Source organism: Ambystoma mexicanum, chromosome 11, assembly GCF_040938575.1.
Source record: "Ambystoma mexicanum isolate Mex_15411 chromosome 11, UKY_AmexF1_1, whole genome shotgun sequence".
Lineage (NCBI taxonomy): Eukaryota > Metazoa > Chordata > Amphibia > Caudata > Ambystomatidae > Ambystoma > Ambystoma mexicanum.
In genome coordinates, this window is record NC_090934.1 from 815,347,611 (window position 1) to 815,360,802 (window position 13,192).

At 41.0% G+C, this 13,192-nt stretch overlaps 1 protein-coding gene across 8 annotated transcripts in view; it reads right to left on the reverse strand.

Moving 5' to 3' along the window:
- PLEKHA7 (pleckstrin homology domain containing A7) overlaps positions 1 to 13,192 on the reverse strand; it is a 1,516,580-nt gene that overhangs the window by 122,971 nt on the left and 1,380,417 nt on the right. For all 8 annotated transcript variants that reach the window (XM_069623767.1, XM_069623765.1, XM_069623764.1 and 5 more), the window contains 2 exons: positions 11,479 to 11,682; positions 1,635 to 1,796 (listed from right to left, as the gene is read on the reverse strand). In XM_069623767.1, the coding sequence (XP_069479868.1) occupies positions 1,635 to 1,796; positions 11,479 to 11,682 (366 nt within the window). The remainder of the gene's footprint in view (positions 1 to 1,634; positions 1,797 to 11,478; positions 11,683 to 13,192) is intronic.

Sequence of the window (13,192 nt, forward strand, 5' to 3'; positions counted from 1 at the left end):
ACATCATCAAAAGCCATATATTGTCGACAATACATTATAAAAGAATCCAACGTATGCAGTTTTACTGCCTTGTCTAAGATGAAACGCAGAGTGGAGGGAAGCTAGGCTGCTTTTTTAAATATCCAGATGAAGTTGGAATTGGTTTGTTGCACGTGTTGCATAAACTTGAGAGGGAATGGTGGGGTCCAGTGAAAGGTTTTAAAGATCTGAATGAGGAGACAGAGCAGCTGGTGCAATGGTTACTACAAAACCAGAGTATCCTATTCTGACAATAGAACTATCAGTGATGATTTGATTATATTTTAAGAGCCATGCTTGGCCATGATCTATTGGGTATCAATGGGTGTAAGAATGGCAGAGAGCGGCAGCCAGCAGAGTCACCTGGGCAGCCAGAAAAAGAGACCCAGGGTCAGAGACTGTATCCCCAATCCAAGGTAGAGTGGAGACTGAGGTACAAGCTCTGTGACTGGAACCATAGCGGCAGTCATGGACACAGTCTGGCAACTGGTCCAGAGTACCTGGATTCCAGTTAACATTATCTCACTCCGGGTTGTTTGGCTTATGTTGGAGGTCCATGACCACAGGGGAAACTGGGTCACAGACTTTAAAGGATCAGCATGTTAGATGAGACAACAGCATCTTCACAACTACCTGTAGAAATTCAGCCAGTAGCCACGATATGGAATATGTCATTAACGTAGCAATATCAAAGCATACAGGTGCACCAATGAGGACGGTTGATCTACTGATTTCAGTGTTTTTCAATTATTCCATTTTAATTTTAATTGATCATTTTTAATATCTACCTTCTGTGCCATCATCTGGCCTTTTGATTCAGAGTGGATATCGTTATCCAAAACATTAGTCCCATATATCAGATTGATCAAGTAGAGGAAGTATCTTCTCTGGAAGTTCTGTTACATTTGTGAATGGCTCCCTGCCCCTTCTTGTTTCCCTTTACTTACAAAACACCCCTTGGTTTAACAGCCCTGTGCTGCCTGCATTGATGCATTTTTAGTCCTGAGATATAAGATCCATTTATCCAGTGTCTGTGCCCCAGCCCTCATGGATAGTCCCAATGCCCTTCTTTCATTTCCACAATTAAGGGGGAACGGGGAGTACTCCTTTCTGGTAAGTGGGTTCTGTGCAGCCTTTACGAAACCTTGGTCAGATATATTTAGGCAACGTCTTTTGATTCTGACTATAAACAAATTACCTATGAAAGCAGGTGGTGATGCTGGTGGCATTGTTGCAGACAAGAGCAGTATAGCGTGTACGCTTTTGCAAGAAATGTTGAACGAGAAAAATCAAAGCTAAGCAAAACTGCAGGGCTAAGAATATCTTGCACTAGAGGTAAGAGTGGCGAACCAGCAAGCATTTTGGTTGGCTTAACTTTGTCACCAGTCTACCTGACTTTTTTGGTCAGTCGCGATCAGTGACAAGGGTGACAAGGGTGACAAGGGTAACAAGTGTCTACTATAGTACATAGCATCCAATTCACAGAAGTAACAAAAAATAGGTCACATTTGCCACTCTGTAATAGAGTGCCCTTTTTATATGATGCTCAAAAGACATCGAATTTAATATGTTATAGCACTGTGACCATTGAAAACCAAATAAATTAACTTCTTTACCTCTTTGCTGATATCCAGGTCATAATCTTGGGGTTCCAGATCAAGCTCAGTCATAGCGATAGCTTTAACCTTTAACCAATCGTGGTCATCTTTCGCTTTCTCTTCTAATCCACGTGCTGCTTTCTCAAGCAACTGCAAATCAAATTCTTGCTCTCGTTTCCACTGATAATGGAAAACAATGTTAGTATTTCCGCACTTAAATCGATGATTCTTAGAAATATGTTTTGACATACGACCCAAAACACAAAGTTGCTCAAATAATTTCATATATGTACGTAATGACCTTGGAGCGGTGTCCAGTCAACTGGTCGAAAAAAAACTGGTCGACTGCAATTTGGTCGAAAACCAAATGGTTGAATTTTTTTTTATATTTATATATTTATTTTTCGGGTTTTCGTTTAGTAAAAAAAGGGTTTTTTAGAGGAATAAAAGGGGGTTGGGGGGGACCCCCCCAAAAAAATGAAAAAAAAGGGTTAAAATTAAAAAAAAAAAAAAATCGACCATTTGGTTTTCAATCAAATTGGTTCGACCATTTGTCTGGTCGACCAATTTTTTTCGACCAAATGTCTGGCAACCCTTGGAGCCACATGTTTAATTACTCAAATTCATTTATGGCATGTTAATAAATCAGGCATTCTTTTTAACTTTCCAGTCAACTTCTGTGCAAACATGTGTCAGTTATGAAGCTGGGCACACAACGTGCACATGCTTCTGGAAATCCTATACTCAAAATAAGAAGGCAACAAATAATGCTTAAAATCAGGTGTCCTTTTCTGTCCCAAACCCTTAGCCGCTTTAAGGGGGAGTTGGAAAATATTACTGCAGTAATTCATGTATTCAATCCTTGACAACTCAGAGCATGCGATCCGGTCAGTGTCAGCAACAACTAAGTATAGGAAGGTGGAGGCAGGTGGGTCAATCTACCACTGGACAATTCTGCTTTTTAATCAGACAGGGCTAGCACCACCCTTTCTGAAATCAATTCTTCAAGGACTTCAGCAACGAAATGGGGCAGTGTAAGGATAGACGCCTCTTTGGCCAAATTGGACCAGATCTGCTGCACATTACTGGGGGTCTGCTCATGAACATTTGATGCCATTTACACACCTTAAAACAAAAACAGGGCCAGTACTTATATTGTCACTCTTCAAGCAGGTGAATGTCAACTGGAACCCTGTCCATGCTGCTTCCATGAGAAATATATGGCAACAAAGATCACCTGGTGAGCATCTGAACGCCTGTCTGGGGTCATGCCAAGAAACAGAATCGACAGTTGAGTTCCGGTTAAGAGTAACTAGTTGGCATTAAAGACTAGCAGGGACTCAAAGAAATAAGATATCACTGTGTGTCAGTCTAGAAAAATGGATACCTCTACTTTGTGACCACAAACGTATTTTGGTGGCCGTGGGCCAACCGTCTCATGCACGATATGACAGAATATAGGTTTTCGAGTTTGCCAATGAACGGCCATTTTGATGTAACAAGAATCGCCATTTTGTTTTCTAACCATTGCTCATTGCTTTCTGTTCCTATTGCTTTGCAGTATATTTTCTGCTTACACTGCCTGACTGTAAAACATTGTTGTCTGCACGTAAAAAGGACAATGCCGCAGGGCTGTGAGGATAACAAGAGTTCGTTGAAACACAACGTAGGCAGCGCCAGGAAGAATACCCGGCTCCCTCCCGAATGTAGCCTTGAAGCAGAGCTATAGCGTGTCGGCTGAGCTCCCAGGACACGAATAGCACCTCATAGATAGCAAGATCTGGAATGCAACTCTCCCCCCGTATGTAGCTCGCTTCCAAGAACAGAAGCGCTGTGTTCTGTTCAACAACTGAAAGATGCCTCCGCACTCACAAATTGCAAATTGTTACTAGAATAGATGTTTGAAGGTGTCATAGTTGTCGGAGATGTCCATCACACCAAGTTCAAAGAAACCCAATAAAGGGGGGTGTTAAACATGTCACAGCTGATTGTTCGATATGCATTTTGTATATATGTAACTGATGTACGTAATTCACTCTCTTGCGTCCCTCGAGGTCTAGAGATGCACGTCACGGGGCGTGAGACTTCTGCTTTGCAATAAACCCTAGCTTTGGGAATACAACCTCGTGTCTGGCGTATCTATCGTGTGTGGTTTCCATAGACGTTAGGGACCCCTAGGGGCCCCTTTCCTGTGCCAAGTTAACATGTGAATCTATGGAATGGCATATTGATTCACAGGTCTGAATTTGAGACCCACTGCAGATTTGTCAAATTTTCATCAACTTTGACTGACGCACTGAATGAGTTTTTACCAGTCTCTAGCATTGGGACTGTTAGGAATTATAAGTTAAACCCACGTTTTGGTGGCAATTTGATGATAGCTAAATGCAAAAACCAAAAACATAAATGGTGTATGAAATGTAACCCATCAGATCGTGATCGATACAAAGATAGCGTTATGCATTATAATGCACTAATTTGAATAAGGGATACCATACAGCAACAGTGAAACTCTTCTGAAAAGCACAATGCTCTTCAACCAGCCAATATGTCAAATTATAGACCCATCGCTAAACTGCCCTTTCCAGCAGAACCCTTGGAGAGGATATTGGTCAAGCAGGTTTCTTGCTTTGTTGAAAAGAACTACTTCTCAAATGATTTGAAGGCTGACCTCCAAGTTTCTACTTATGCCTTTACTTTTCCAGGCAAGTAAGGAGGGTGGATACAGTTAAGGAGTGGCTTTTGATTTACCAGTGGAGCACATTAGATGACCACCATCAATTCTACCAGAGAAAATATGGAAAAAAATACTATACTCAGCAAATTCCTACTTGTGTACGAGGGGAGAGTCTGGCGTTGCTACGATAGTCCAAAAGTATGCTTAGGGCACAATCTGATCCGCTCTCTATACCAGAGCTATGTCTTGATTTGCTGTTGACCCACATCAATAGTTTGGTTACTCACAGTAGTATTCTCTTTGATGGAATTAGTAAGAAGAAGCAGAGTCACACCAGGCGGAATGTTGCTTTGGTCATTTCACTGAAAGGGGTGTGTGTGTGTGTGGGGGGGGTGTGTGTGTGCGAGTGTGTGTGTATATGTATATATATATATATATATATATATATATATATATATATATATATATATATATATATATATATATATATATATATATATATATATATATATATATATATATATATATATATATATACACACACATACACATACAAACAGCAGGGCCCATTTTGATGGCCTCATTGTTCATAAGAGAAAATGACCAGAACCTTTTGTCACAATTCACATGGTCCTTGGAATGCACCCACTTTTTGCACCAAAGTTAATTTCATGTCAATCAATTTACTGAACTGCCATCGTTATTTCAAGTCCCACAGAGCTCTGGAGACTGGATCCTCCATGCACTAGTTGTGAGGAAAGCTGTCATGTACATGTAGCTGTTGTTCACATATAACAAATCTCAATCTGAGTTTCTAAGCACGTATAAATGCACCACTCCTGTGGACCCTGGCCGCAGATATGGCCACCTGCGCACACAGAATACAGCGATGACCTTGCTGGTCACATGATTGTTCTGCCTACTTACACCAGACTATGCCTCAATACCTCTGACATTACTATGCAGCGAAGACCAGCTGGACACATAACGAGTCTTTAGCACTCACGCCATCTCCTGACCCCCTCTCAGCACCCCTCCACAGGCCTGGCCTCACAGGTTGCCTTCTATTGGAGCCTGCCCAGCCCTACTAAGCCTTATCGTTGCCAAATGCACACAGGCATTCTAATCCTACTCAGTGATCTCCAACACAATGGAATTCGGTCCCTGAAGGCGTTCCCACTACTAGCACATTGAGACTATAATAATGGTAAAAGGCGCTATATAAGTGACAACTACAAAACAATAAAATAACCTGAATCAGTCTCATGATGACATCATTCTAAATCTAAATGAATGCCAGCTCTTTCACCTCAGAGGGTGAACAATTTTAAAAAGAGTAATTTCATCAGGGATGTCTCCAATTCTCAGAACGAACTCAATTCAGCATTGCATTAAATCATCTGTGCCTCATGATTAAACATGTGAGATTGGAATTACAATTTAACTCCAAAATACCCTCACACAGAGAAATGAAGAATAGTGGATTGTGAAAGGCGTACAAGAAGATGCTAACTGTTAGCAGGGTGTAGGAGACACTCAACTGCTTCAGGGCAAATCATCTGAGCAACTTGCGTGATCCTGAAAAGGACCAAATAAATGACACTTTCCATGAAATCTGGCAGCTTCTTTTGCACGGTATTAACATTATTGCCAGGTGGTGAGATTTTCTGCTTTCGGACAGCACTTTTCCTAGGAGCACTAACACTGGCATATCTGTGAACGTAGCTGTATCTGAACTACTTAAATTAAGGTCTCTGATATAGAGAGGAAATTTTCTTCAGAAGATGCTATTTGGCTGGTGATCTAATGCTTGTACATTGTAATTTCAATTCTATTTGCAATCAGAGCTAACAATATTGCCATTTAAACAAAGAATGACATTATACAGAAATGATCTCACTGTATCTGTCGCTAAGAGCAATAAAAAAAGCAATGAAAACACAAACGGTGCCTAAAGGAAATGCACATTACCAAGTTGTTCCCAGTATAACATATGGCGTTCTAGCATATCCTGAAGGCCAATATTGGTTGGTAATTCATAGGGTCATTTCTGTCCCCTTCTTAAATATGGGAATTACCACCCATCGCTTCCAGGAAGGGGGCTTATGTCCCTGTGACTTATCCATGGTCATTGAAAAGGCTAAACGTATCAGATGGAATGAGAGATATACACAGTATAGGAACAGTATCTAAATTCTATCAATCACACAGGCCTCTATGATGCGTCTTTGCAGACACACGTAATTGTCAACCTTGTTCCACTGCAAAGTCACTGTGATGGCATAAGACTGCGTAGTAGTACGATTACAGCATCTACTTTCAGTTTAACCTCATGAGGAGGCATTCAATCTACATCGTTTCTCTCTGTTTGTTGAAGTGGGTGCACTTTGTCATTTGGACAGCAGAGGACAACCCAACACTGATAAATTGCATCAGCTGAGTACAGAAACATACCCAAGCATGTTATATATATATATATATATATATATATATATATATATATATATATGTTGGTAAGATTAACTGAAATACAATCGCATTACAATTCTTTTAAACATCTTGTCTGACATCTCACTCTAACAGAGTTCTCTAAGCAAGTCAAACTCAAGCACCCACACATGCTGAGCATGTATATAGTGGTAGTGTTGCAAAGAAAATCATAATAGAGAACTAAGGAGAGGTGGTCTGGTCTATTCTCTTCTGGCCTATGACAGCCACGGAGAGCACTTCTATGCATGTGCTTGTGCAAGATGGTCCTAGATTTGTTTCTCAACGAACAGTGGCCGGGGGGTTGGGGTCTGGGGGTTGCACAACTGAAATAAATGGAAGTGACTGCTCCTCTGTAAAGTCCCAGTTGAAAGTGTAACCTTGCCTTGCCCCTGTGGTCTGTGCACCCAAAATGTACCTTGCATGGAATTTAGCAGTGGCAGGAAGGCAAACAGCTTCTCAAATACACTGTGGGATATGGTCCACCTTAATCCTAAACCTTACTAGGCATCTTTGCAGTCTACAGAAGCAACCACCTCTCTATCTCCATTCTCTTAGCATTGCTAAGCAGCACCCTCTCCAGATAATACAATTACATTCGCTGTACATGCTTTAATGTTATTTTGAGTATCAAATCTACATCCACCCTCAACCTCTGTCAATGTCACGCAATGTGTAGTATTTAGGCCTTTTCTCTGAACACTGGAACATCTCGTGCTTGGAAACTCAATCTCATCTTTTGTTTTATCACTCCAAAGATATTTGTCTCCCAAGAACCAATTGTTAACACACCAGCCTAAAATCAAAATAGCACAGAGCAATAAACCTTTAAAGCACTTGTTCTCTTAAGTGAATTTCAGTACCAATGTACAGGTATAGAAACATTGCACTCTAGTCCCATCTGACATCAGTGCTAGCTAGCAGTGAGGCATCATGCCGTCTGACAATGTTTGTACATGATGAAACCAGAATTCAACATCCTTATACAATACAGAGTAAAGAAGAGTTACTGTATATGCATACAGTGAAGAGGTGATTAAAAAAGTAGGGGATTTTCAGATCTGTGGATATTTTAGTCACCACTACAAACCTTATAAACCAAAATTATATTGGACTTGTGATGGCATATTTCAACATGTCTCCCGCTGCATTGGGTGTCGCCACAAAGACTTCTATTGGTGTTCAGTGTGCCCCTCAAATAGGACTACTAAACTCACTCTAGTTAAAGCCACTGTATACTTATGTTTTGGTGCTGTCTAGCTATGGGTCTCCTCATTTATATATATATAATATGATCATATTTATCAACCAAAGTGAGGATTTATCAGGCTTGTTGCACTAATATTTCTCCTGCCAATTGAGCAACTGGTTTTGATTATCTTTCAGGTCCCAGACCCTCTTTTGGTGCGGGTCCCAGACTCTCACAGTGGCGTTACTCCCCCTTTGTTCAATCACCTGCTAAGTGAGCAACTAGTTTTGATTCTCTTTCAAGTCCCAGACCCTCTTTTGGTGCGGGTCCCAGACTCTCACAGTGGCGTTACTCCCCCTTTGTTCAATTACCTGCTAAGTGAGCAACTAGTTTTGATTCTCTTTCAAGTCCCAGACCCTCTCTTTTGTGTGCAGATCCCATACTCGCACAGTGGCGTTACACCCGCTCGGTTCACTCTCCTGCAAAGTGGGTAATTGTGTGTCTTCGCTTTACTCTCTAACTTCCCCGGCCGTCTAACAACTTCTGGAAACCTGCATGCAGGTTCACGTCTTCCTGAACAGTACTGGCGTTTCCCAAGTCACTGTGTTGCTCGTTGAGACTCCAGCAGCTTTTTGGAGAGAGGCAGTTTCTGCAGCGCTTTGGACAGGGTCTCGTTTCCCCAGCAGCGATCCTGCTTTGGAAGTGGTTAACCAGAGCTCGGGTAGCCTCAGGCTAAGTACCAACACCGACGCACTCGGTTCTTTCAACTTGGACCTTCGTCAGCCTTTGCTCTACCTTGCTCTGTGGCTTCCAGTTCGGTTTCCATCTGTCTGCTTGGTGCAGGCAACCCGCTGTGCCCTCTCAGGAGGCTCATCTCCCTCAGCTTTGTCTCTCTGCTGTTTGACAGCAGAGTTCCTTTTGAATTCCTGTGTCGGCCATCTGCCTCGATTCTGCCAATTGATAATCTCGGAAAAAACGAGACTGCTCACTTCCTTTATTTGAAGTAATCTTCTTCGCCCCAGTACTAATTTTCCCCTGTGAAGCGAGATACTTAAGAATTCTTAGATATTTCTGGTTTGCCAAGGTCATGAAGACGGTAAACCTTACACCAAACTATATTAGTTCTCCTTACGGGGGGCGGGGGGATTTGGTATTGAAAAAGAGGCTGGTGTTATCAAGGCGGAAAAATACGGCATGCCCTGAAAATAATCATCCCTAATTCCATAGGGGGCTTCCCTCCATGTGATCCATCCTCTGTGCACCACCCCCAGGGTGATTATTGTACTGTGGATGCACCGCTCTGGCCCATGGGAAAAATCTCACCCTAGGGAAGAAGGGACGCCATCCTCAGATTCATCCCACCTGGTAGAATAATGAGTGCTAGCTTTTAGTGTCAGTCCTTGCAAACCTCTTTCTTGAAATATCCACTGACATATCATACCTTCCACATAATCACACATGTAGGTGCCCATAATCTTTCAAAAGTATGGCTAAATGCCATCTTTCTGTGTCAGGGGGACTTTGGAAGTTGCATTCTTAAACCCAGCCACTGTTTGGACGCCATTTATATTCAATGCTTTAAATGCAAACTACCACTCTCAGAAAATGATCCAATGTGTTTAAATCTTTGGCCTACAGAAATTTTAAAATGGACATCTTTGCTCTAGTCATAGGTATTTGGAGAAGGTATTGTTAGGAGTAAAGGTTTAAGAGCTGGCATCATCGAAATCTACTACGATTCTGCACAATAAAGTTGAAGCTTGGAATCAAATGAAGTAATTGTAAGGAACACAACAACGTCCTTAATGTGTTCTATAGTTGTAGACATTATCACATTTATCCCAGGCTTTAAGATGGCAAAAAGAAAAAAAAAACATGAATGGATTATGTTCTTCAACAAATCATTTATTGTTGCAGACTTTCACACTAGAAATCATTTTTCTATCAGGGCAAGCATTAATAGTAAAATGAGAAGTGTATACAATCTTATAACGCTCAGGGGAAATGTAAGAAATATACTTTCCTGGGCACAGGCCCCGGAAGCTAGAAGGATGTTAGTTTAATTAGGATCTGTGCATTGCTATAATTAGTGGTCTTTTTCAGACAGAGGTTGGAAAAATGTAATGATAATGAAATTAATACACCTCTCCTTTTTCTTAAATTATTCAAAGGAAATAATGAAATTAATATACCTCTTCCTTCTCAAATTATTCAAAGGAAATAAGTTATCTATCGGGTTTTCTATGGCCGAGTGAGATGAGCTGTGAATAGAAGTGATGGAAATGAAATCAGAACGCTCAACACGAAGCGTTGATGAATGGTACAATTATTGAAATGATTAAATAGCTATCGAAATTGTTAAATAAGAGCAAATATAGGTTTTTATACACATTTAAAATCATGAAGAATACAGAAAAACTCCATTGCATAAAGCAGTCAGATGAAACATTAACATCGCCATATACTCAGCGCTTTCAGGCACATTCCTCATCAAAGCCTTGGGAGGTCATCAGGTGGGGTCACACAGTGATTATATGGTGAAGCCATGAAGGAAAGCCATTAAAGGACAGTTAAATAAAACTTTAAATGAGGATGGAACACGCATGTAGTATTAGGTGATGCGAGGATATGCGTGGCTATAAATGTACATCTAAGCCTGGTAGAAACGGACTTGTCCAGTTAGCAAGTACTTCAATTGGTTAGAAGCTTCTAAGAACCGGAAGGGGAGGCGTTAGAGCACATACAGCATAAGAGTCTAGTAGCAAGAGTGCTGGTAGCATGAACGACGTAACTGAAGACACTAAAGCGTCACACAAAACCGTTGCCTAGAGTTCTTCCGGCTGGTGGTTTACATTCTTGGAGCGCTGCCAAGGGGTGGCTGGGTGGTTACTGCATAAGAACTGCCACTTTAGAGTGATGGGACGCCGTTGTTAGACAGTTAGAATCTTCACAATACCTAGTTTGACATCATTAGAATGCACCTTATTTTCAGAGTATTTCTACTTTGATCCCGGTGAGAGGCATTAACAATTCATCGAGTTACTACAACGTAGATTGCTGCAACAAGCATACCTAAAGTCGATTAAGAAATGCTTCTGTCATACTCAGTATCATAAGCAAGTGTTGGCACAAATATTAATTAGGCACAACCTGAAACTGTTGTAGACCCTTAACACAACATTTGGCAAATAAGTCAACTAGGTAGCAAGAATGGCATACATTCAACAAATTCAACTTCTGTCTTTGTAAATCTCCCCAAAAAATACCTGTTTTTTCTTCTCCTTCGATGCAGTTCACAGATCAACTTACCCGCAGAACTTGCCAACTCTACAAACTATCTGCACCATACACTGCATTCCAGATGTTTTTTGAGCTCACAGGACTACAGTCAGGCTTCCGTGTAGCATGGAAACCCTTAATCTACATGCGTCATGCACACTGATGCCACTTTAGTAATTCCTGTAGAAGGCACACATTGAAAAAAGCATCCGAAAGCATTTCTAACATACTGAGCCAATGTCTGCAGAAATGGGCCGGACGGTGGCGGATCGAGGGGGAGCCGTGTGCCTTTCGCCTTGGCTAAGGGTTCTCTTGCGTTCACGAACCAAGGCCTTCTGGTGACGCTTCATCCGTTGAAGCTGCTCCTCAGCGCTCATCTTGCCTCTTTGGTGCTCGCCAGAGTATAAGCGCTCTAAGGCGGTCTTTGGCCGATCCTCAAGAAACAGAAGAAATCATTAAGTCCTATTATATGAACAACCTCAAAGTTATCCTACTGTACTAACATTCTGCATATGGCCCTCCCTTGTCAGCAAATGGAGTATTTTCAGCATTAATAAAAATGTTAATTCAAGTTGCACAGTGTTTAAGGAATTGGAGCACAAGCAGACAACATCTTTCCACACTGTGCAAGAACTGTTAATGTATTGTTTGGAATCATTATGAAAAACGATTTAACACATTTCTGTATCGCTAATCTGTTCATAATTTCGCTCCTAACAAAAAGGGCTGGATGTTTTTCATTCATATATAGCAGTTCAAGAAATAAAAACGTTTTGCAGTATGCCATGCTGCCAGTTATTCATAAACAAGCAAAATCCAAAAGGCCAATAAATAAAGCGTATATAAAGAGGGAACAGTTTCAGTGTCCACCATATCGTGGAAGTAGACACTGTACAGCGAAAATAAACTGTCATAGTTTTGTGTCATACTAATAAGGGTTTAGAGTGAAAGGATCGAATACAAAGGTTCGAAATGCTATTGTTTCGAATCAAAAGGACTGAGAAAAAAACATAATCCAATGCAGTTTTTTTTGGGGGGGGGTACCCACCCCCGTTTTTTGGGAAAAAAAAACACAAATTTAACCTATACCAAGGCCAAAAAAAATACATTTAATGTATTGTGTTTTGAATTCGACCCTTTGACTGACACCCTAATAAGGAATGTGGTTGATTTACTTTTTCGAAAATGTCTTACTTCATTCATGTTAATGTTTTTTCAATGCTTTCTAGTAGAAACATTTCATTTGCATTCCTGCTCAAGAGGCAAATGAGCACAACTTTGAAACACTTGTGTATGGGCGCGCTATCAATAACATATATCATAACTTTCTTCAGAATGGATAGCACAGCTGCAATGTCAAGGATATGTAATGCTACCCGATTAAACAAATTAGTGGCAGACATTGGCCTTGTTTGTTTTAGAAATACTAGTATTGATCAATGTTTAGAATGCACCTTTTTCCATTTGTTCATTGCTAAAATATGGAACACAAGCACTGTCTGCAGATACAAATAGTCACCTTGCAACTAGTAGGGTGCCCATGTACCCCAAGTGTATTAAGAAAATAACCAAATGCATGTTTGTTTTAACCTGGCTCATGTGACAAATTGAGAGAATTAGAGACCCTCCACCCCCAAGTGAGGTTAGACAGGTGAGTCCACTCAGCAGAACCCTGCCTAAGGGTTGAGGCAAGTGGGAACTCACCAGGAGAGACTCCCCGTAGGGGTCAATGACTCCTATTCCTGTGAGGAACTCTCTAAACCAATGCAATTGATGCCATACATGGGACGAGACAAAGAGTTGACTGAAGAGAAAGTTAAAATGTGCTGTCATCAGGAAGAAAAAGAATGTGCCCCTTTTAATGGAAATCTCCAATCCACTGTGATGAGTAGGATAAAAGAAGAGTACTCATCAAATGATAAAAAAGGAAAGAGGAATGCATAC